This window comes from Saimiri boliviensis, chromosome 15 (genome assembly GCF_048565385.1).
Source record: "Saimiri boliviensis isolate mSaiBol1 chromosome 15, mSaiBol1.pri, whole genome shotgun sequence".
Taxonomy (NCBI): domain Eukaryota; kingdom Metazoa; phylum Chordata; class Mammalia; order Primates; family Cebidae; genus Saimiri; species Saimiri boliviensis.
In genome coordinates this window covers 25348134-25372183 of record NC_133463.1, presented here as the reverse complement: position 1 = coordinate 25372183, position 24050 = coordinate 25348134, and the positions used below count along the sequence as shown (strand labels likewise).

The window sequence follows — 24050 nt, the reverse complement described above, 5'->3', positions numbered from 1 at the left end:
CTCAAAAGATGTAAATTTCTGCAAGAAGTCAAATTCTAACTTTAAAATGAATTTTCTGACTCAATATTGAAAATAAATTCTTAAGTTTAGATGCTTAGAGGAAAAACAGCTGGAGAATTCAGGAGCCTCCCATATTTTAACACAAAGTGACGTCATTATTATCAAGGCTTCCAAGAACTCACTAAATTGTGTGGTTAAGCAACATCTCAAAGCATAGTTATGACTCTAGGAAGGTGCTCCTTGGTATACAGATTCAGGTCCAGAATAATTTTTCTATTTAGAGATTTGATTTGATTTCTTCCTTATGTTAAAAAGTAGCCTCATATTAAAAAGACAGTAAGTTAAGCACTCATTTTATCCAGTGTCTTCCTGGATCTGCTTTCTTGTTTTAAGTACTTAACAGCAGATTGTATGGGGTTTCTTTAAAAACCTGATTACATTTGAAATTTTAAGATTCGGTAAAATAATCATGCAGAGAAAGTAGGCAAGATGGCTAAACTTCAGAATACTGGCTGTAGGTAAAAGTTTATAGTTAGGTAGTCTTGCATCATCTTAGTCAAAGGTTACTGAAGAAAGCAATCCCAGTCAGTGTCTGTGGTTCATAATGAACCTACCAACAGTGCTGTAATTGTTTAAGGCTGACTTAAATCAACTGCAGTTTTTTTTTTTTTTTTTTTTTTTTGAGACGGAGTTTCACTCTTGTTACCCAGACTGGAGTGCAATGGCGCGATCTTGGCTCACTGCAACCTCCGCCTCCTGGGTTCAGGCAATTCTCCTGCCTCAGCCTCCCAAGTAGCTGGGATTACAGGCACGCGCCACCATGCCCAGCTAATTTTTTTGTATTTTTTTTTTTAGTAGAGACGGGGTTTCACCATGTTGACCAGGATGGTCTCGATCTCTTGACCTTGTGATCCACCCCACCTTGGTCTCCCAAAGTGCTGGGATTACAGGCTTGAGCCACCGCGCCTGGCCTCAACTGCAGTTTTTAATGGCAGCTTCATCCTTACCATTCTTTAAGTATGAAGATGATACTCTGCCTCCCACTTATGTATGTATTTCATTTCAAATGGTAGTTGTTTTACTCAGGATCAATCATAAACGTACATAGAATTGATAAACTCTATGCCAAGTTTATTTGGTTGAACTGCCTTTTACTCATCTAATCCACCCCTTTGACACCTGCTGCCTGTTCCTGGGGACCCAGCAACGCAAAGGTCTTTAATTCAGTTCCCCACCCCCACTGAACACAACACACACCTATAGGCAAGCTTAAGTTCCCCAAACCATATTTGGTGATCTTCTTGCTTGTTTAAAACATAGATAAGTTAGGTCAGGTCATTTGCATATTCATTTCTAGAGGTTTGGAAATGAATTAAATAAAGTTCATGTTGGCCAAGTGCAATGGCTCATGCCTGTAATCCCAGCACCTTGGGAAGCCGAGGCGGGCAGATCACCTGAGGTCAGGAGTCCCAGACCAGCCTGACATGGTGAAACCCTGTCTCTACTAAAAATACAAAATTAGCCGGGTGTGGTGGCATGCAATCCCAGATACTCGAGAGGCTGAGACAAGAGAATTGCTTGAACCTGGGAGGTAGAGGTTGTAGTAAGCTGAGATCACACCATTGCACTCCAGCCTGGGCAACAAGAGCCAAACTTCATCTCAAAAATAAATAAATAAATAAAATACAATAAAGTTCATGTTTAGAAATAAAACATTAAAATAAGCTTCCTCCAAGAGCAGAGAAAAGGTTTGATGTTTGAGGAACAACATTTGAATAAGTACTTCTAAAGCCAGATTAAGTTTTTAAGCAGTTGCTAAAAAATTAATGAGGTTTAATGTGACCTATTTAGGAGAAACGGTTCTTTGCTATGTTCTATTAGAAGGCTAATCCTCCTATGGAAAAAAAAAAAAAAAGCAGAACCCTATTTCTTTACTCCTTCTTTATTGACTCTTACCTGTCTACAAAAGCAAAGGGAAAATACTGCAAGGAAAAAGAGCATAAAGTGGGTCAGCAGTGTACAGAGTTATAGGGGAAGAGAGTCACACCTACCTTTACGGAAGACAAGTTGAGCTGAAAAACAGGGGTTACTTTTGCCCTAAAACAGCAGAAGGCCCCGTTCCCCTTTGTAGATGCTGACGTTGTTTAATGGTTAGAAGTGGACATCGTTTAAATCCCCAGCTTACCAGGTTTCATCACCTCACTTCCCCTCTCTAGAGTCCTATCAGGATGATATTTGCGAGGCACCGTCTAACCCAAGAGAGTCCTGTGGTGTCCTCCAACAGGAAGATGCCCTGGACCCTGTGGATGGTCAGGGGATGCGATGTGACTGCCAGGGTGGCCTGGCCACTCCCAACAGACCACAAATGCTGACTTCAGAATCTCTGGCACTTTCCAAAATGTGGCTGAGCAGTAATTTGGAAGCCTAAATCCTGACTTCAGGAATTCATAAGAACAACCAATGTTTTATAAACTCAACAGAAAGTAAAATAAACAAACCCAGGGTTTTACGCTCCCTCTTGTTATTTTTATGGCAATCTTTCAAACTAGTTCAAAATGTTCAATCCTCTGCCCTCTCAAAACTACTGAGTTGGGGGATTGGGAGGGGTGGCAAACAACTCAATAGTAACCAGCATACACTGCAATTCACCATAGGGAAGAGCTAAGGAGATCTGGTGGTGAAAGAGTACAGGTGGCTTTCAGGCTGACATTGAAGTCTCTCTTCTTCCCAACTTTTTCACTGAGGAGGGCCCAGCAAAGAAAACAAGGATGTTTATATTTACCCAGAAGTGTGCATGGCAATTGACCATCATGGTTCTCTCAATTAGCTCATCAGGACATTCCAGAAGGTGATGCCCAGAGACCACACCAGCATTATTGACCAGGACCGACACTTCGCCAACCTCCTTGCGCACTCTTTCAGCTGTCAGGTAGACATTCTCCCTTTTCCCCACATCACAGGTGTAGGTAAAAACCTGCAAGTTACAGTGGGGCAGAATTTCTTCCTCACCATTCCCAGCTGTCCTCAGAAGTCCAGATGAGGAGAAAAAAATGGAAAAGAGAAGGGAGTGCAGAAAGTGAGTCACATGGTGATCAGTAGGACAAAGATCACACAAAACAAAAATACTACAGTGAGCTTCAAATTTCTAACGCCGCAAGGCTTGCCAACGACTGAGCTTACAGCTGCTTTCCTCCCATGAAGTCTCTGGGAATTACAGCAATTTACTGGATAACTTTGCTGAGAGGAAAGTCATGTAATTGTGACAACCCCAATACAAGTAGACCACATGGGATCAGCTTGCTGGAGCTAAAGACACCTGCAAAGAACTGATCTCAGCCCAGAGTTCAGAGAACACACACACTACATACTCCTCTTTTTGGGGGAAACAGTGGCCAGAAACAGTCTTACTCTTTATTATGAGAACCCTCAAAATGGAAACTCACTTTAAGGTTCACAAATCAAAACTGCAATTAGTAATCTGAAAGCATCCAAAGCCAAGAATGAATCCACAATTTCTAATGAAGAAGTAGGCGTCACTGGTTTGTTCTAACTGGGGTACCAAGTCCTCTGAGAAGTATTCTCACAAATCAAGTTATAGGTAAATATACAATTTTACCACATAAGAACTTGACAATTTAAAAACCAAAATCGGTATCCTGGAAAATGAATACCCTCATCTTAGGTTTTGGCAGGGGGCACAAAAATCTGTATTTGCTACCCCTCCATATCTATACCAGTGAAAATGGAACATTTTCACCCTTAAATTTAAAACGCAGGTATCAATAAGTTTGGTAATAAATTATCAATACAGGGGAGAAGTCGTGCCCAAGTCAATTTTCTCCATACAGGTAAATGTTTTCCCTAAAAATGAAAAATTTTGTTAAAAGCAAAAGCCATTTATCCAATTTCCCAGACCAATACTTATAATTAGTTACGGGCTTTGCTTTGGCTTAAAAAAAAATCTCGAGTTCAGGTTAGTTAACAAGTATCCAGAAATGCAGATTTCCTGGGGTGACCAAAAACATGAAAGATATTTACAAAGAAGCCTAAATCCTCCAAGCGCTTTCTCTTAGGAAGCAAGGCGTTTTTCAATCCCGCTCAGGGAGTGTAACTAAAGCACTTATCGCTGGCGAAACAATGTAATTCTGTTCCTCTGGCTAAAGTTATAGTGAAACCATCAATACTGCCCTCGTCTAAGGGGTTCAGTCCACAGTAACACAGACGCTTCTTCAGTTCTTCAGGCAGAACTTCCCAGAGACACTTTAGTTTCCCATCGCGCCCCTTGCTAAGTCGGAGCGAGACATTTCTCTGGGATCCAACCCGTGGTAACAAGTTTCCCCCACCTTCCCCACCCTCAAAGGGCTTAGGAAATCCCCCAATGGTCCCCTGAGAGACCTAACCTCTGGGAGGGCTGGACACCTTACCCCTGCTAATACAGAGGAGATAGAGTTCCTTTATCAGGGAGCAAATTCCACCCATCTCCCAGAAGACCGGAGGGGTGTTCCTTTCCTCGACAGCGGGGTTTGGGGCCTGACGTGGTAGGGCGCGGGGTGGGGAGAGGCTTGACCCAACAATGCTCCCGCGCGGGTCCGGGTTACCTTGCAGCGCGGCGGCGTCGGCCGCCTCCAGGTCGCGGTAGATGTGGCGCACCATGCCCGCCGTCTCCTCGTTGCTCTGCGTGTTGATGTCCCAGAGCACCAACAGCGCCCGGCGCCGGGCGAACTCCAGAGCAAAGAGGCGGCCCAGGCCGCTGCCGGCGCCGGTGATGAGGCACACCTGGCCCGCCACGCTCTTCTCCTTGGGCCGCACCAGCCAGCGCGCTGCGGCCAGCACGAACGCCCAGAGCACTTTGAAAGTGACCACGAAGAACTCCACCACGATGTTCATCGCGACGGCCGGGGCCCCGCACCAGCCCAGTGCCTGCGTCCGCGCCCACCCCGAGCCCGGCAGTCGGGCTCCCGGCGTCTGGGCGCTTGTCACAGAGGCCGGTACTAGAAGGCTGCGCCCCGCGCCCACCTCCGAGGTGCCCGCCGGGCTGGAGTGCGCGGCGCCGCTCCCTGCCTGCGCGGGGCCACTCCCGCCCGGGTTCGGCGCGGTGGCCCAGAACTGTGCCCGCCGCGGCAGTCACCCGGCTCGGCGCCTCCTGCCGGCAGCCGCCCGACCGTCCTGCAGCGCCCGGCCGGCCGGCTCCGCTGCAGTGGCAGTGACAGCCGCGAGTTAGGCGACGCGCGCTGCCCTCATGGCCAAGCCGCTGCCGCCCGATAGTCCCCGGAGCCCGCGCGCCGGCTCCCTCTCACCCCGGGGGAGGGGTGCGCAGCGGTGGTGGCACGGGCCAGCGGGCCGCCGCGGGAGGAGTTGTCAACTCGACCCAAGTTGCGAGAGGGTGGGAGAGTGGGGGTGCGGGGCGGCGGAGCGCCGGGAAGGGAAGACTCGATCGGCGCAGGCGAGCGCTGCCCAACGCCCTGCAGCTGCCCCTGAGGGCTCGCGTCCCCCTGCCCTGCACTCCCAGCGGCTGTCACTCGGGCAACCGGCTCCGCAGCGCAGCACCGCTTGCAAGTCGGAGCGCTCCGGGCCGGCTCTGAGCGGGCTCCACGCTCCGCGCTATATAACCCACGACCGGGAAGAGCCCGCGGCAGCCTCGGCATCGGCCCTCCCTCCGCCCGGCCTCCCCGCCCCCGGGCGCACCCCGCCCCCGGCCCAGCCCCCCGCCCGCCAGCGGTCCGCGGAGCCGAGCGGGGTAGCCCTTCTCACACGGCCGTGGCCGCAACCTCAGCCCTCTTCGCACCTCCCTTCGCAGCTCACGCCCCCTCCCGTGGGGTGTCCCGGCCTTCGCCTGCCCATCTCGGCGGTCAGCAGAGCCCCGGCCATCCTCCTCCAGCCGTCCGGTCCCCGCTGGTCCCTGGCTCGCCACTTTTCGTTAACCAGGGCACTCCGGACCGCCCCGCCTGCGATCAGGCGCCGCGAAGACAGCCCTGGGGGCTGGAGCGACAAGGACCTCGCGGCGCGGCGAAGGGGGTGTAGTCTACGACTACCGCGGCAAGGAACCGGGAGGGCGGCCAAAAGTGACTTCGAATTGCAGCTAGCCGTTTGGAACATGGCCCAAAAGACTCTCATTTTCCTGGCTGGAACAGCTGCCGCGGTGCTTGCCTGCGGTCCCGGTCAGGCGTTGCCCTCCGGCCGGGCGGGCAAGGAGTGGTGTATGCTGGGATCTGTAGTTCGCCCTCGTGAAGCTCGTCTTGGGAACATTATGAGGCGAAACCCGAGCCTTATCCTGTCAGTGCAGCATGGGGATTAGGACCCCGAGTCGCCAAGGTGTCAGCACTCTTTGCTCTTGAGGTGATTAAAAAGTCTAGTCAAATGCATATATTTTCTTCAAACAAGTTTTACCCGAAAGTTGGTTGGAAGAGTCTAAATGAGGGCGTTTTAAATTTGGCGTCTGCTAGGCGGCTTTTTAGTTCTGGATTCTTTTCCGGCTTATCCTAAGACACCTGTGAGTAGCGGGGCTTCTCTCTCGAAGTCTTTAAGTGGACAGTGCGCATGCGCGAACTTCCTCTTTTTCCGGCTGGAACGATGGAGGGTGTAGAGTAAGTCGCTTCTTGTTCTCTCGAGAATCCTTCTCCATCTTCAGAGCCAGACGCTTTTTGTGTCCGTTTTTCTTTCTCTGGTTGTAGCTGGCACCTTTGCCCACCTCCGTGTTTGTTTGTGACGTTTTGTGACACCAGTGGGGATCCGAGGCTAGCGTTGGGATGCAGGCGGCCTTAGGACGAAGGTTTTGGAGATTCTGGGAACAAGATGTCGGGGTGCAGTGTGTGTGGAATCCGTCGGTTGGCTGACAGCCCAGTCCTCGGTAGAGGGCCTTTCGGGGAGGCGCAGAGCTTCTGAATGGAGTTTGTCTTTGGCTGGTGGTTGGCCTGGGCCTCCCTGCCGCCAGGCGTTTGCTTTCAACATGTGGATCCCGAGACTTGAACCAAAGTGGCGGTGTTTTTTGGTTTTTGGTTTTTTTTAGCCTAGTGTGGGGGGTTAGTGCCTTGCAGCAAACTTTAAGCTAGTATATTTTGTTATGAAGCGGTTGGTGTGTTTTTTGTTTTTTAATTAGTCGTCGGAGGCCGGACCTGTTGGCTGGAATAGGTAAAAGCGTATTACTGTTGTCAGACTTGGGATTGCATTTTAGGCAATGTGGTTGGTGTTAAAGGTTATTGACGTGAAGTTAAAATGCGCATCGCACACTGTAGCAAGCTAGAGCAGGTAAACTTACGAGTGGCTAAAACCAGTGAAGGATTTCTGTTAAAACAACACACATGCACAGTTCGGGTGTAATACAGCGCTGTGAACTTTATGAGCTATTGATAATATTTGTTGTTGGTTAACCTTAGAGAGAAGAAGAAGAAGAAGGTTCCTGCTGTGCCGGAAACCCTTAAGAAAAAGCGGAGGAATTTCGCAGAGCTGAAGATCAAGCGCCTGAGAAAGAAGTTTGCCCAAAAGATGGTAAGTAAACTTTTTGAGGCACTAGGATATAAGGAGACGCCTTGTTGGGATTGAGAATGAGATGAATGTTCTTGGCAAGGTTTATTTCCTAACTGTACCTAGTAATTGCTTAGCTCCCAAATGTGACAATCTTAAATGAAGGTAGTGGGGTTTTTTTTGGTGGGGGGGGGCGGGGTGGGGGAAGAATGTAATTGCATACTATGGCAAGAAAAGATGTAAAGGAAAAGTGTTTTAGTTTTTAACGACTAGCATTGTTAATTGTGATTGGGAACTAAAAATCATAAATAACTGGTGATTGATTTTCAGCTTCGAAAGGCAAGGAGGAAGCTTATCTATGAAAAAGCGAAGCATTATCACAAGGAATATAGGCAGATGTACAGAACTGAAATTCGAATGGCGAGGATGGCAAGGAAGGCTGGCAACTTCTATGTACCTGCAGAACCCAAACTGGCGTTTGTCATCAGGATCAGAGGGTAAGCTCAGTTTTACTTCATTCGGGTTCAAAAGGGAGAGTTAGCACTGGTAAACAAAACAAACTTCACGTTACTTCTAAGAGCCCTGATTCTGAAACACAAAGTAACTATTTTGGGGGAAGCTAGAGCAAGGAGGGTGGTGATCAAATGGTTTAGTTGCAAGCCATGTTCCCCAAGCTCCTCTTCCTTCTCTTAATCTCTTATAATACAGAAGTTCAGTGTGTAACACGAGAGGATTCCTATCTGTTTAGGCAGGACTTGATGTTCAAAACTGTAATGGCTACTATTAACAAAAATTTCGAGGTCTGGTGCCGGTGGCTCACGGTATAATGATCCCAGCACTTTTGGGAGGCCGAGGTGGGCAGATCACGAGGTCAGGAGTTCAAGACCAGCCTGGCCAACATAGTGAAACCCTGTCTCTACTAAGTAAAAAAATTAGCTGGGCATGGTAGCACGTGCTTGTAGTTCCAGCTTCTCAGGAAGCTGAGGCAGGAGAATGGCTTGAACCCAGGAGGTGGAGGTTGCAGTGAGCCAAGATAGGGCCACTGCACTCCAGCTTGGGCAGCAGAGTAAGACTTCGTCTCCAAAAAAAAAAAAATTTTTTTTTTTTTTTCCAATGAAAGTCAAATGTATTTTTTCATCCCTTTTCACCACAGTATCAATGGTGTGAGCCCAAAGGTCCGAAAGGTGTTGCAGCTTCTTCGCCTTCGTCAAATCTTCAATGGAACCTTTGTGAAGCTCAACAAGGCTTCAGTTAACATGCTGAGGATTGTAGAGCCATATATTGCATGGGGGTAAGTCTAAATTGGCTACATAGCATCCTGAATTTTAGATGTTTTAACAGTAGTAACCTTACTTATGTTTGCTCTTTCATTTCAGGTACCCAAATCTGAAGTCAGTAAATGAACTAATCTACAAACGTGGTTATGGCAAAATCAAAAAGAAGCGAATTGCTTTGACAGATAATGCTCTAATTGCTCGATCTCTTGGTAGGTTCTTTTTGGGGGAAAGATTGGTATTAGACCATGCAATAACTTCCTGTCCTCTTGTGGCCATACATTTCTCACTATTGTGAATCTTCACATACTCCCTGTGATTCTTGATTAAGCTTAAAGAAAACATAAGGCATGGTTTCATTAGCTTGAACCTTAATCTCTATAAAGCCATGGATTTACCTTGTTAATTCATGGTATGTTTTCATCTCACAGCCTACATTTGCTCTTGTTGTGTGCCCTAAAGTCTAATAATAATTTCAAAACTTTTTGCAACTTCAATAACCTTAAAAATAACCTTAAAATATTTAGGAAAATATGGCATCATCTGCATGGAGGATTTGATTCATGAGATCTATACTGTTGGAAAACGCTTCAAAGAAGCAAATAACTTCCTGTGGCCCTTTAAATTATCTTCTCCACGGGGCGGAATGAAGAAAAAGACCACCCATTTTGTAGAAGGTGGAGATGCAGGCAACAGGGAGGATCAGATCAACAGGCTTATTAGAAGAATGAACTAAGGTGAGAGACTACATCCTGAGAAAGATGGAGTTAACCCTAGAGTAAAAGTGGTTAGCAATCTTGAATACTTTCTCCATTAAATATTGATGGGGGTTTGATTGAATTTTAATCAATGCTTTTGTTGAGGGGCAGGGATCAACTATCTTAGTGATTACAGTTGGTTTGTTTACTGCTTTTGAGGACATTTCTGGAGGAAAGGAAAGCCCAGTTTGGGATTCTTTAAAAATGGAAATTGGGTGATTTTAACTGTCTGGTTTATGTTAATTGTTAGCTGCCTAAAGTGATTTTTAATGGTTTTGTTTTTTTCCTTTCAGGTGTCTCCCATGATTATTTTTCTAAGCTGGTCAGTTAATAAACAGTACCTGCTCTCAATTGAAATGTATTGTTGTATTTGTGATTTCTTTTGTTAGCCTTTGTCTTCCCTTCACTATGGTGGCAAGTCCTGTGTGTGATAAAATTAAGCCAAATCAACAGCCCATTACATGCAAAATCAGGGTTTAGTTTGTGTGAAGGACATCTCTTGGGTTTTTAAAAGGCTTTTCTCAGCTACTCAGGGCGCACAGGCTATGGGGTAGCCCTGCAAAAAATGAAATGTTTTAAGAACGCTTTTCTCTACAAAAGATCTTAGCTTTTTGTCTTTGAACTGTGCTGAGTGATTCAAAATGGGTTTATTCTAAGCCTGTTTCACAAGTATTTGTACATGATTTGTAGGTAAGATAATAACTTTGGTTTATGGAAAAAATTGAATTTAGTTCTAAAATTGATTTCTCAGGCCTTAGCTTGTTTATAAACTACTGTGTAAATGGGTTGTTTTCCTCTTGCATTCCATTTTTGTGTTCTTTTGCATCTTTTGCAATACTTAGTTACTAATAATTGTTTCATATTGTGGTTACTATGAAGGAAGAAATGAAATTTGTGCCCAGGGATGTAAATTATTTCTGAGCACATGGTGAAATTAATGAGCAAAAACTTGAAAGGTTTTTGGTATTTTATAAATAGCATTCCTCTATATGTCATGTATCATCTCAGACTAGTGAACAATGTATAGAGTGTAACACGAAGTACATACAATAAAAGTAAAAATGTTTTGTGGTCCTCATTTGTGTCAAGGGTCTGATGCATTGTGAAACCCGTCCTTTGGTGATTATTTTGCTACTATTGCACCACAATGATTTACTGCTTTTTAATATTCACAGGTTGCTAGACAAACACAACTTCTTTGAGTTCTTTATTCCTAGTTTTGGGAACTATTTCTCTGGATTAGTAAGTTTGTTTAGGATCAGTGAACTTTGGAGAGAAACCAAGTTTATAAAAATCATTTTACATATATATGAGTATCAATGTTTTGCCAGATATTTTTTGTCTTAAACGGTAATCTCTAGGTAGAACCAAAGAGTTTTTTTTTTTCTTTGTAGAGATGAGGTCCCACACCAGCCTGTGTTCCCCAGCATGGTATTGAACTCATGGCTTCAAGCAATCATGCTGCCTCAGCTCCATGAATAGTTGGGATTACAGGCATGACCCACTGTCCCCAGCGAGTTTGGTTTTTTTTTTTAAGTTTTAAAATTCAGTTTTACTGCTTTGGTAAAGAATACAGTTCCCAGTGTTTGCACATCCAGTGTCCTGAAGGGTGGTTGTACCTCAGATGTTAGCTCTGTTTGGCTTCCAGGTTTTAGAGGAATAATGAGGGCCATCAGTGGCTTCTGCAGGGTCAGAATTAAGACTAACGAAACTTTCTTCATTAGAATGAAGCTGTACAGATGGCGTATTGCTTACTTAACCTGGGTGCAGGTGGGTGGGTGCATGAAATGTAGAAAGTCTTCATTAGGATGGGAATAAGTAGCACTTTATGTACAAAGTGATACTTAGGCAAAGCTTTTTTAAAAAAGATTAATGGCCTTTATATTTTAGAGCAGTTTTTATTTCACAGTAAAAGTGAGCGGAAAGTAGAATTCCCATATACCCAGTATCCACAGGTACAACCTCCACTGTTGACTACCTACCACCATGGTGGTACATTTGTTAAAGTCAGTAAAACTGTTGATGAACTATCACCCTAAGTAGTAAAGCTGTTTCCTCTGGTCAGGGGGGGTTTAGATTTAGGAATACCTGAAATAAAATGGGCAAAACATTGACTATCCTGTGTGCACACCTTTTCTGCTTATAAGTCCTGGAATATCCAACCTTCTTTTTCATTTAAATCACTTTTTAAGTGTGGCCTAGGGCCAGAGAGGATGGGGAAATGTGGGAGGGGGTTGCACAGAACCAGGATTCCCATAAAGAACTCTGAAGCAGGGGATTTGAGGGACCTATGCAGCTTGACGCTGTGAATAGGAAAAACTTAAAGCATTGCTGTCAGGTAACAACTTTAGCTCTCAATTACCTAGGGAGTAAAGTGGGGTAACCAATCTGCTTTTATGAGAGGATTTTGAGGACAGTAATAGGCATGAAAATGTGAGCTGGTAAAATCTATTCAAATGCAGGTTATCACCTGATTGGGAAACTCACCTTTTCTAAATGTCATTGCTTTCAAGGGATCCTTCTTTGGAAGGCCTAACCAACCTTAGGGGTGAGGGCACCCAGTAGGTTCTATAAGATTTCACCACATATATGTTTATTTCCTGTTTATCCTTCTAAGGTCCGGCTTTCTCTAGTGGATTGTCCCCTGGGATCTCAGTTTTTATGAAGTTGTCTTGGACTCACTGGCCTTTAGCCAGTGTTAACCTGCTAATTTCTTTGAAGTTCATTTGTGGTGGCTAGATTAAGAGTGCTGGCTTCAAAGCCAGACTGCTTGGGTTCATATCCAGTCTCCACTTACTTGTTAGCTTGGGCCAATAAATCTGTCTCAGTTTCCATATCAGCAAAATGGAGATAATTGTGCCTAATTTCATATGATTTTAATGAAGATTAAATGTTAGAGGTCATGCAAAATGCTTAGAGCAGTGCCTAGCTCAAAAGTGTTCAATACTGCTATGCAATATAGCTTCAGCACTGAGTATGGGCACACAACAGTGAATTATAGAAAATGGCCTCTGCTTTCAGGTGTTGGGAAGACAGGCAACAGATAACAGTGAAATGAGTGCTCTGGGGGTGTTTAGGATGTGATAGAGCCTCTTGGGGTGTCTGGTGTCTTTGTGGCCCACCTCCATGGAAAGATTGACAGCTTTCTGTTACCACTGTTTTTCCTTACAGATTTGGTGTCAAAGAACCAAAACATTCCCCTCATACATGTGCATCCCTTAAAGTAATAAACTTTAAGGCCAGGCCTTTTCATTTCTGCCCTTTTGCTGACATGTAGTAGGCACTCAGTGTTAAATGAATGTATGAGTTTTGCTGCTATAACAAATCACCGTAAACTTAGGTGACTTAATTTATTGTTTTAACTTTTCTGGAGGTCAGAAATCTAAAACAGGTTTCACAGCCAAATCAATCAAGGGGTCAGCAGGCCTGTGTTTCTTTTGAGGACGCTAGAGAAAACTGCCTTTTTCAGTTCTAGGAGCCCTTTGTATTTCTTGGTTTGTGGCATCTCTGCTGCTATCATCTTTGATCTTCCTGCCTCCCTCTTAATATTAAAAACGTTTGTAGTTACATTGGGCTACTTGAATAATTCAGGATAATTTCCCCATCTCAAAATCCTTAATTTAAGCACACATCTACAAAGTCCCTTTTGTTGTTACATAAAGTAACATATTTACAGGTCCCTGTAATTAGGGCATGGAAGTTGGGAGGGCCATTCTAAGTATCTGAAACTCTTAATTTGCTTCTCTTCAGCCATTATCCAATGTAAGATTTGAGTCTTAGCTTTCTGTATTCTAGCACTTAGAACAATGCCTGGTGCATTGTAGGCACTTCACTTTTTAAAGGGACTCTAACCTCATCAGGAAAATAGCCATTTAAAATCTTGAGACTTCAATTACTGGCATATTGTAGTCCTTGAGTGTTTGGTGATGGGGGGTGGCAAAAGGAGGAATGGGTTAGAGTGTGGATTTGTGGATATAGATCTGTATAATATACTTTGGAGGACTCAGAAATTGCATTTTGTAGAAATAATGATTTGTAATAAAAGTACAGGAGATGTTTCATGCTGTGAAGATTGGAAAGTTTCACAAAGGAGGCAGAATTTGGTCACCTGATGATGGGAACAGTTTTGAGAAATGGCATGGAGTTTGGGAAGTGTCAGGTAGGGGTTTATTAGCAAAACTAAAGAGGAGACCGTTTAATAAACACTTGCTCATTTGCTGAGTGCCAGTGTGTCACTTAATCCACATAACTCTAGGTTAGTGTTTCTCCACTAATTAATACTTAACGTGATTTTAATATGCAGCCTAGTCCCCCATTAGGTGGGTTAAGTTTCCCTCACCCAGGATCACCCAGCTAAGTAGTGGGGCCACTGTTAACGATTCCAGGCCTAATTTGAGTGTTAAAAAAAATAACCAAAGGAGCTAGGAAAGGCTAGTGTATAGCTTAATTAGAAAGGAGAAAATCGTGTTGAGAGCAGTTTCAGCAGTTTTTGTGGGATCTGAAACCGTATTACCAGGGATAATCTTGCAGCTCTAGTGGGGAATCAAGTCATGAAGGCAGAGGTTGTATATAACTTAATCTGGTAAGAGTACAGATACTAAGATCCCACTGTGCAAGACAGGGTGCTAGTTGTCCAAGCCAGAGAGGGCACACATGCCTAACCTTTTACAAAGTAACCAAAACAGAGGAGTCAGAACATGGAATTTGGGCAGACTGGTGAGGGAACTCGTCCTTGTCATTTACCAAAAATTAGGCTAATTGGGCATTAACTGGCTAATATTTGAAAGGTACAGCTCAGCAGTACTCTGGAAAGCCTGGTTATTTTGAATGTGAAAAACAGGTCTTTGATACAAGCCGATGTGCAAACAACCAGAAAATTGAGACACCACGCTTGTCCAGCTGCCTTCTCTGCACCCTATACACGCTGCCTGGTGCTGTTTGCCAATGGGCCCCCACTGACCAGTGTTCACCTAGCTTTGTTTCAGGTCGCTCCCCAACCTCGTTTCCCATCCTCAGCAGCAGTGACCTGAAGGCGGAGGCACTCTAGTACTGGTTGAAGAGTCCCGGTGGCCTCTGCTGTCCTAGCTGTCCAAGCACCATCATGGCCTGGAACCCTAGCACTGGGCCCCTTGCTCTGGAACTAGGATGCCTAGCAACTAACTGGTGCGCGTCGGGCAGGCAGGGCCGCAGCCTCGGGAGACGCTGCCCAGGCCCGGCCAAGCGTCACCGGGCTACTGGCTGCGGGTCATGCTCGCCCCAGGACCGGTGAGCGTGGGAGCCCGCGGCCACCTGCACCGCCTGCCCCGCTAGTCCCGCGCTGCCGCCGTAGCCAGCCCACCAACGAGGCCAGGTTGGGCCAGGGGCTCGGGTGGGCCCCGGGCCGCCGCCGGCTCCCACACGGCCTGCTGCCCCCGCTGCCTCAGCTGCCTCAGCTGCCCCAGCTGCCCCAGCTGCCGGAGCCTCCGACCTGGGTCCCGAGGGCCAGGATCGTGAAGAAGTCCCTCCCCTCGGTGCAGCTGCCAGAACAGTGAGTGCGGGTGGCTGGCCCATCCCATGGCAAGCCCTGACCAAGAAGTGGGAGGGACAGGGGACTTGCCAGGTCAGGGTGGGATGGGAGGTCAGGTCCGGAGGTTATCTAGTCCGACTCCCTCCCATGAAGGGGACACTGAGGCTCAGAGAGGGACATGGGTCACTCCGAGGATGCTCTAGATGCACTTTATGATGGAAGCTGGTGGAAAGGCCTGTGCATGAGGACCTGACGAAGTAGTAAGTACTTACATCTGTCACTTAAGTGGACACACCCTTGCAGATTGACCCTCCCAGCCTTAAACCGGAGTAGGGGGAATGTGTTTACTTTTTTCCCTTGCCTACCCCTGTGTCTCCCTTCTTCCACACTTGTACCCAGCCGTGCAGTGGAACATGGGAAACCAACCCAGTTATATTGTTAAAATGCTGTTTCTGTTGCCAATTTTACTGTGAACCATTTCTGATTTACCTATCATTTGTGTGTATGTGTTACTTTTTTCACCAGGAGTTAAAATTACTAGAAATTATTTCTGTAACACAGGTAGTCTTTTCCATAGGACTGCTCATTTTCCCATATAACTTTTTTGGGATCATAGACATCATAAAAACTGGAGCTTCTCCCCAGACAAATGCAAACAATTTTGTGAGAACTTTTAGGGTACTATAATCCCTGAAGCACACAAATCCTTGTTCCTCTTTATTGACTTCTTTTGTACATTGTTAATGAGTTAAAATCTCTTGTTACTTACAATGGTGTTTCTTCAGAAATACTCTGACTTTTTTTAAAATTCTTCCTTACATTTTTCAAATTACATTATGAAGTATTAGTACTTATTGAAACAGTACAGAAGTATATGGAGTTAGAAAGGAGATGTCTGCACCTTTTTTAACTTTTTAATCCTTGTTGGAATTAATCTGGGGTTCATCCTTCTATTTTTCCCTTTGTTTTCTGATCATCACAGATTCATGAATTATTTTGAGAAATTTCTTTTCTCATTTAAGACATGATGGAGAATACCATTCGTGTCAGTTTACTTAGGTCTGCACTGAGTATTTCATAGTACAGATGTATTCGTTTATGTGACTATTCCTCATTGAGATTGGTTCCAATTTTTCCCTATTACAAACAATGCAACAATAGACATTCTTACACATGGGAACACTTCTATAGAATAATTTCCTTGAAGCAGAAGTGCTAAGTCCAATGTATGCACATTTAAAAATTTTGATAGAATCTTGCCATTAAGAACCTTGAATGATTTGTCTTTTCATCAACAGACTGTATTGAGAAAAATCTGTATTTATTATTCTTTAAAAGAAGAGACTAGCTTCCACTTAGTGTTTATAACATGTCAGATACTGTACTGAACACTTCACATGCATTTTAAAATGTAATTCTCACAGACCTATGAGAGTCAGAGAAAGAATTATTTTAATCATGACCCTGTGGTTCTGCAGCCCTCGAGGGGCACAGTTAAGATTAGAATCCAAGTTCATTTTACTTCAGTGCCTGGGTTCTTTGCAGGGCCTGAATCCCTGCTCAGTCATTGACTGGAATCTGTGTTTCATTGGGTGGCTCGATGATTAAATTGGATTGTGTATTTGTTGTTACAGTAATATTCTTAATAGTTCCCTTCTCCAGTAACTTGTAGAATTAAACATGGTCCAGTGCTTTTTATGACATTGGTTCCCCTGAACTGTCTGCCCCTCCATTACTTCTCTGCCTTCTCTTCTTCTTCCTGCCTTGCATATATTTTAAGGAAATCTCTGGCTTTCTTCTTTCTCTCAAATCTCCTTTGCAAATTTTATTACAGTCTCTGGCCTTATTTCACACATGTAAATAGATAATAACTCTTAACATTTTCATCTTCAGACCAAACCTGTGCACCTCACTTCCTATTGCATAGGTCCAGATTATATATCTCCATTGGATGTCTTATACTCACTTTTTTCTAAAACAGAACTCCTTGTTGCCCTCCACCTCCAGACTAGCATGTTTTTATTATACTTTTAAGTTGTGGGGTACATGTGTAGAACATGCAGGTTTGTTACATAGGTATATACATGTGTCATGGCGGTTTGCTGTATCCATCACCCTGTCATCTACATTAGGTATTTCTCCTAATGCTATCCCTCCCCTAATCCCCCCAAACCTGCTATCCCTTCCCTAGCCCCCCACCTCCTGAGAGGCCCCAGTGTATGATGTTCCCCTCCCTGTGTCCATGTGTTCTCGTTGTTCAACACCCACTTAAGAGTGAGAACATAGCATGTCCTCTTTGAATTTAATTCATGGTTCTATAATTTTCTCACTTACCTCAGTTCCCAGCCTCAGTCAACTTTGACACCTTTTTCTCTGCCAAATTTCCCAAATTCGTTCATCAGTCTTGCATTCTTACTATGACCACTCTAAGTGCTCTAGACTATTAGGATTGCCTTGTAATTTCTCTTTTGTGCTCCAGTTTCTGCCATATTACTTTTTCTAAAGCATAGCTGTGAATAGAAGCCCTACCTCCGTTCAGAATATATACTATACCTCCGTTCTGTGGTTCCACATTACTCAAGAAAATACAGACCACTTTGTCCAGCATTCAGATTTGTCTGTAATCTCATCCAATTTATCATTTCATTATTCTCACACTGCCTTTATTCTGAACCCCTCCCTTCAGCAATCCAGAGTACTTATATTCCATTCTCCATGACATATTTCCCATCAGTATCTTTTCCTGGAATGCCTCTACCTAATTTTCTGCTTGTCTAAATCCTATTTAAAGGCCATTTTCTAATTTCTTTAAAGTCTTTTTTTGAATCTGAAAGTAATGTCTTCCTCCTTTTAACTCCTCTAATACTTTGTATGTTTCCCAAGGCTTTAATCTATACACACTGCTTTGTATTATAGCTATATGAATGGCTACTGTTTTTTCTTCTGGACTGGAAATTCTGTGCAGACAAAATCTCTCTTTAGTTTTTTTTGGTTTTTATACATGTGACACATTGATTTGTGTATCATGCATGCTTGATGAATATAAGTGGGTACTATATTATTTGAGAATAAAAAGTCACATGTATTAGCCTATTGCTAGCTGTAGTGACAAACAGATCCCAACATTTTTGTGATTTAACATAGAAAAGTTTGTTTTTTGCTCATATAATAATTTCAAGGTAGGTGTCCCTGGTCAGCAGGTGGCTTGCTTTCCCCTGGTAGAAGGACCCTGGCTCTGCTATTCATCAGGACTTCACTCTAAATCCAGTCAGCAGAAGGGCAAAGAGAAAGTATGGAGAAAGCATGCTTGCTTAACTTCTTAGAAGCTTCTTGCAGTGTCACACATTACATTCACTCACATTCCAAAAACAGGGAGGCAGCCACTTTCTAGAACAACTCTATTCCCTGGAGGAGGAGGCAGGATTTTAGTGGACATCCAACCTTCTCCTCCACAGTTAATTTCTACTTGTGAAAAACCTCTGGGACTTAGCTTAAACATCACTTGCTCAAAAAGCGAAGAAAACCCCTCCTACTTCTCCAGTCTGGTAAGGTCAGCAAAAGTTCTGTCATGCCATAGAATTTGAACATAGCTTTTTCATAACGAACTAATTACTCCTCCTCACTCCCTCCGATAGACTATATGCTTTATCTTTAATCATTTTTGCATTATAACTCCTAGCACAATGGATGGCATTATGAATAAATAAATATCTTTCTCAATGAATCTGTAACTCATCTTTATGTTCACTTGATAATTATTTTGGTTCAAACAACCCTAAAAATAAAGGTGATTTTCCATCTGCTGTTTGACATTTGAGTTATTTTCATTCTCTTTTCTATTATAAGAAATATAGGAATTGATATTCATATATCGATGTGTTTTTTTTTTTTTCTTTTTGTGGAGACAGGGTCTCACTATGTTGCTCAGGCTGGTCTCAAACTCCTGAGCTCAAGAGATCCTTCCGCCTCTGCCTTCTAAAGTGCTGGGATGACAGGCATGAGCCACCGCATCTGGCCAGTGACCATTTCTTTAGGATAAATTCCCAGAAGTAGAATTGCTGGGTCAAATGTATGTACAGTTATAAGGACACATATATTACTAGATTTTTCTCTAGAAATATTACACCAATATGTGTTCCCACTGAAACCTTATGAGAGTGCCTATTTTCTTGCACTCTGTCTTACTCTATTAATAGTAAAGAAAAAAATCCCTGCCATTCTGATTGGTGAAAGTAGTAGCTCATTGTATTATTTGAGTACTAGAGAGAATGAATTTTTTTTAATGACTGTATTTTCTCTGCAACAAGTTACCTGGTCTTTAGTAAATACACTCTTGATTGGATTATTTTTCTTTTCTGTTTTGATTTCAGGAGATATATATATATATATATATATACACACACACATATATATATATATATATATACACACACACACACATACACACACACACATATATATATATATATACATACATACATATATATAAAATAAATTCTTGGCCAGATGCAGCGGCTCATGCCTATGATCCCAGCACTTTGGGAGGCTGAGGCAGGTGAATCACCTAAGATCAGGAGTTCGAGACCAGCCTTGCCAACATGGTGAAACCCCATTTCTACTAAAAATACAAAAAAGTTTACCTGGCGCCTGTTGGCATGCGCCTGTAATCTTAGCTACCCAGGAGGCTGAGGCAGGAGAATCGCTTGAGCCTGAGAGGTGGAGGTTGCAGTGAGCTGAGATCATGCCACTGCACTTCAGCCTGGGTGACAGAGTAAGCCTCTGTTTCAAAAAAAACAGAAAAAAAAAAAACAAAAAATAAATTCTTCAGTTCTTTATGTCATTATTTAAAAAGTTATTCTGGGACCTTCTAGGCAATGTGGCATACTGAGCTGGCATGGAAAGGTCCCCATTCTGTGTCAATCTATTTCAAATGCTGAGTAAACTATAATTTATGGAAATGTGGCTAAGCTAGGAACAAAAAGAAGGAAATCCCCAGGTGCCTGAAATGAAGGAATGTTCACAGAGAAAGTCACCGTTGAGCCATCTGCTGAAAGCTGGGAGTTACAAAGAAGTACTGTTCCAGTTACTATGACTTCATAACAAATTTCTCTAAAACTTAGTGGTGTAAAACAACCATTTATTGTGCTCATGGATTCTGTGGGTCACGAATTCGGACAGTGTACAGCAGGGACAGCTTGGCTCTACTTCAGGATGTCTGGAGTCTCAGCTGGAAGATCTGAAGGCCCAGGACTGGAATCTCCTGAAGGTTTATTCACTCACATGTCTGGTGGTTGATGCTGGCTCTTGACTGAGACCTTAGCTGTAGATGTCAGCTGGAACCTGTACATGTGGCCTCTTCATGCCACCTGGCTTCCTTACAAAATGGTGGCTGGATTTCAAAGGTGAGTGTCCTGAGAGCCAAGTGGAAGTCATATCACTTTATGACCTGGCTTTGGAAATCACATAGTTTGGTTTCTACTGTTTTTTGTTTGGATGAAGAAGTTGGTTTCAAGGAAAGAAATACAGATCTCACCACTTGATGGAGGAGAGGAGGAACATGACAGTGAAGGAAGAGCATGTGGGACTGGATATGCATTAGTGCACCTATCTTTGAAAAATACAATCTACCACAAGTACCCTTTGACCCTAAGATGATAACTAGAAAAACACTCCCTCACTGACTTGAGGAGGCTAGTAGGAAGCTTGAGTTATGGTAAGAAAAGAGTCATCTGCTTGAGACTAGAGATTAATGGTCTGTACTAGCTGAAGTCTGGGGTCTGCTTCATATTACTACATGGTCAAGACTGCAGTCCAAGAAATTGACATTTTAACTGGTCTGGTACCTCTGAAACCCAAGGCCAGGCAAAGACCAATGGAAAGCCTCTCTGTATAGCAAAGTTCCCATAATTCAAGGAATCCTTGACTTCTGTAGATATCAGTCTCTCTATAGATGAGTTCACAGTCAAAGATTACAGATTACGTAAGGAAATTAACTACAAAGAAGCAGATTTGGCAGATACTACAAACAGGAGATTTGTGCTCCAAAACTAAAATAATATAATGGCATAGAAAAAAATGTAAATTTTTAATATTCAAGGAGGTGAAGGAATGGAAACCATAAGACAAGAACAGGACCATATGAAGAACAGAAGGATTAAGAAAATGTCCTGTAATACTCAGGACAGTTTGGTACAACAAAAAATTGGCCTTTTAGTTAACAGGGTAGCACAGTGAGAATAAATAAGGTGGGCGGGGTGGGGGGAGAATAATAAAAAGAATTGTTCTACCTAAGATGCTTGAGTTGAGACTCCCAGCATAGAAAATAGGGGAGTTATAGATCACTAAAACGACTATGGCTACAGATAGTCACTGAACACACTCATTAACTCACTTCCTTCTAAAATTCTATTGATAGGAAAGGGTTTAAATTTTTTTTTAATGGACTTAGAGAATAATAGAAGAGTCAGTATCAAGAAAATTTGGAAGTTGGAATCAGAACAGTATTGGGCTTCTCAACAATGAGAATCAAAACATGTAGAACATGGAATCGTCCTTTCAACATTTTTGGAAAAATAATTTGTAATCTGAGATTCTGTTCCCATCCCAAGTTATCAATAAGTATGGGAGTGAAATGTAGAAAACTTTCAGTCGCACAGTTTCTTAAAAAATTTTACTTCCTATAAATCCTTTCTCAGGAAGATTCATAAAACAAGACAGCAACAAAAAACACACAAAAATAAGCTTATATGCACACATAAATGCATACGTAATTTTTAGGAATAAACACAATGTGATATTGGATCAGAGGTAGTTAATAAGATCAGAGAAACTTCAAAATCAGACTCAAATATCTGGGGATCTTAGCTTTATCTTTTTGTCTTAGAGTAGGGAAGAGGATTTCTTCAATATAATATTATAGAAAAAGAAATAGATTAATTTGGCCATGTCAAAATTTTAAGTTTCTGATAAACTAAAAGGAATTATGAACAGGTTAAAAATAATAGTGGAAAGGCCGGGTGCGGTGGCTCTCACGCCTGTAATCCCAGCACTTTGGGAGGCCGAGGCAGGTGGATCACGAGGTCAAGAGATCAAGACCATCCTGGTCAACATGGTGAAACCCCGTCTCTACTAAAAATACAAAAATTAGCTGGGCATGGTGGCGCACGCCTGTAGTCCCAGCTACTCAAGAGGCTGAGGCAGGAGAATTGCCTAAACCTGGGAGGCGGAGGTTGCGGTGAGCCGAGATCGCGCCATTGCACTCCAGTCTGGGTAACAAGAGCGAAACTCCATCTCAAATAATAATAATAATAATAATAATAATAATAATAATAATAATAGTGGGAGAGATATTTGCAACATGCATAACATATGAGGAATTACTACTCACAAAATATAAAGCACTACAAATATGAATAAAACAAAACTCTGTACAAAAATGGGCAAAGCATAGAAATAGGCAGTTCACGGAAGAGGAAACCTAAGTGGCTAATACACACTTTTAGGGAAATAAAAATTAATGAGGTACCATTTAACATCCAAAGAGTAGCAAAAATTAAAATAGCTTAATTGGCAGGGTGAGATGGCTCATACCTGTAATTCTAGGCTGAAGTGGGTTGATAACTTGAGATCAGGAGTTCAAGACCAGGCTAGCCAACATGGTGAAAACCTGTTTGTACTAAACATAAAAGAATTAGCCAGGTGTGGTGGGGCACACCTATAATTCCAGCTACTCAGGAGGCTGAGGCAAGAGAATTGCTTGACCTGGAAGCCAGGGGTTGCAGTGAGTTGAGATCAAGCCACTGCATTCCAGCCTGGATTATTGCAAGACTCTGTCTCAAAAAAAAAAAAAAAAAAAAAAAAAAAAAAAAGGCTTAATTATTACAAGTGTACATAAGAATGTGGGTAAACAAAAATTACAGGAATAAAGGTAGATATAACCACTTATTCAATATAAATTAAGATTAGTACATGGAGAATAATCTATTAATAGTAAAGTTAGATATCTTACTACCCAGTGAATCCAATTTTAGGCATATTGCCCTGCAGAAATACATTAGGAGTCATATATAAATGTATTAACTGTCATATTGTTTGTAATATTAGAAAAGTCAAAACAATTCACATGACCACCTGTAGGAAAATGGATATTTATATATTCATATAATCGATATGATATGGACAGCAGCTAAAATGAACAAACTAAATCTATATGTACACTCAATCTCTATCTCATATGACTCAATCTCGAGTGAAAAAAGTTGCAGAAGATGTGTGTAATTTATTTATGTAAAAGTAATAAAAGATCAGAATAACTCAGTATCTTTTCTCCTATACCAACATGCAGTTAAGTATAAAAGCAGACTTCAAAGATTCACACCAAATTTATGAGAGTGGTTGCCTCTGAAAAGGGAGCGTGATAGGGGGATGAAAAGTATTTGCTGTCTTTCCATTAAAAACATAGGAAGCAAATGTGCAAATTCTTAAATTTTGCTAATCCTGGGTGGTAGGGAAACAAGTGTTACATTTTTCTCTGTACTTCTATATTTTTTGAACATAACAAAAGATAACCTAAAAAAGATAAAATATGGTCTGTTGTATTCTAAATAATATAATAGTGTCAGGTAAGCACCTCTCTTCCCCCATCCAAAGAAAGTTCTTTTTGACAAACAATATAATATAAAAGAGAAAACAGTTAACAGTTATCTCAAGATGGTAAAAAAATTAGATTTTTTTAACGCATTTCAGAAAAGCATAATTTGGATCATATATCATTTCAAAATATCTTAAACTTTTAATGGTATTTCTTAGTTCTATTTAGTAGTTTTAAGAGTCATAAAATACACTTAACTAAGAAATAAAATAATTAGAATATGTTCCACATAGTTACCAAGGTTAAGCAAGTTAAATAGTTGGATATTAAGAAGACCATCTTATGTATCAATCTCCCATTTAAATTTTGAAGTTTGAAGTATCTTTCAGAAAAAAAAAAAAACTAGCATCACCAACAAAATCGCAAATTTTTTTCTAGCTCCTGAAATTTCATATATTCTG

At 42.5% G+C, this 24050-nt stretch overlaps 2 protein-coding genes across 2 annotated transcripts in view; one reads left to right on the top strand and one right to left on the bottom strand.

Moving 5' to 3' along the window:
• RDH10 (retinol dehydrogenase 10) overlaps positions 1–5618 on the bottom strand; it is a 31539-nt gene extending 25921 nt beyond the window's left edge. Inside the window, exons 1-2 of the mRNA XM_003942627.4 lie at positions 4599–5618; positions 2783–3018 (exon numbers count right to left, since the gene is read on the bottom strand). Coding sequence (XP_003942676.1) covers positions 2783–3018; positions 4599–4887 — 525 coding nt within the window. The 5' untranslated portion in view covers positions 4888–5618. The remainder of the gene's footprint in view (positions 1–2782; positions 3019–4598) is intronic.
• An 875-nt stretch (positions 5619–6493) lies between these two features.
• RPL7 (ribosomal protein L7) lies at positions 6494–10571 on the top strand. Its single transcript, XM_039464609.2, has 7 exons — positions 6494–6584; positions 7374–7485; positions 7792–7958; positions 8615–8752; positions 8838–8947; positions 9263–9472; positions 9787–10571. The coding sequence occupies exons 1-6, from the start codon at positions 6538–6540 to the stop codon at positions 9469–9471; spliced, it is 783 nt and encodes a 260-aa protein (XP_039320543.1). The 5' UTR covers positions 6494–6537; the 3' UTR covers position 9472; positions 9787–10571.
• The last annotated feature ends 13479 nt before the right edge of the window (positions 10572–24050 follow it).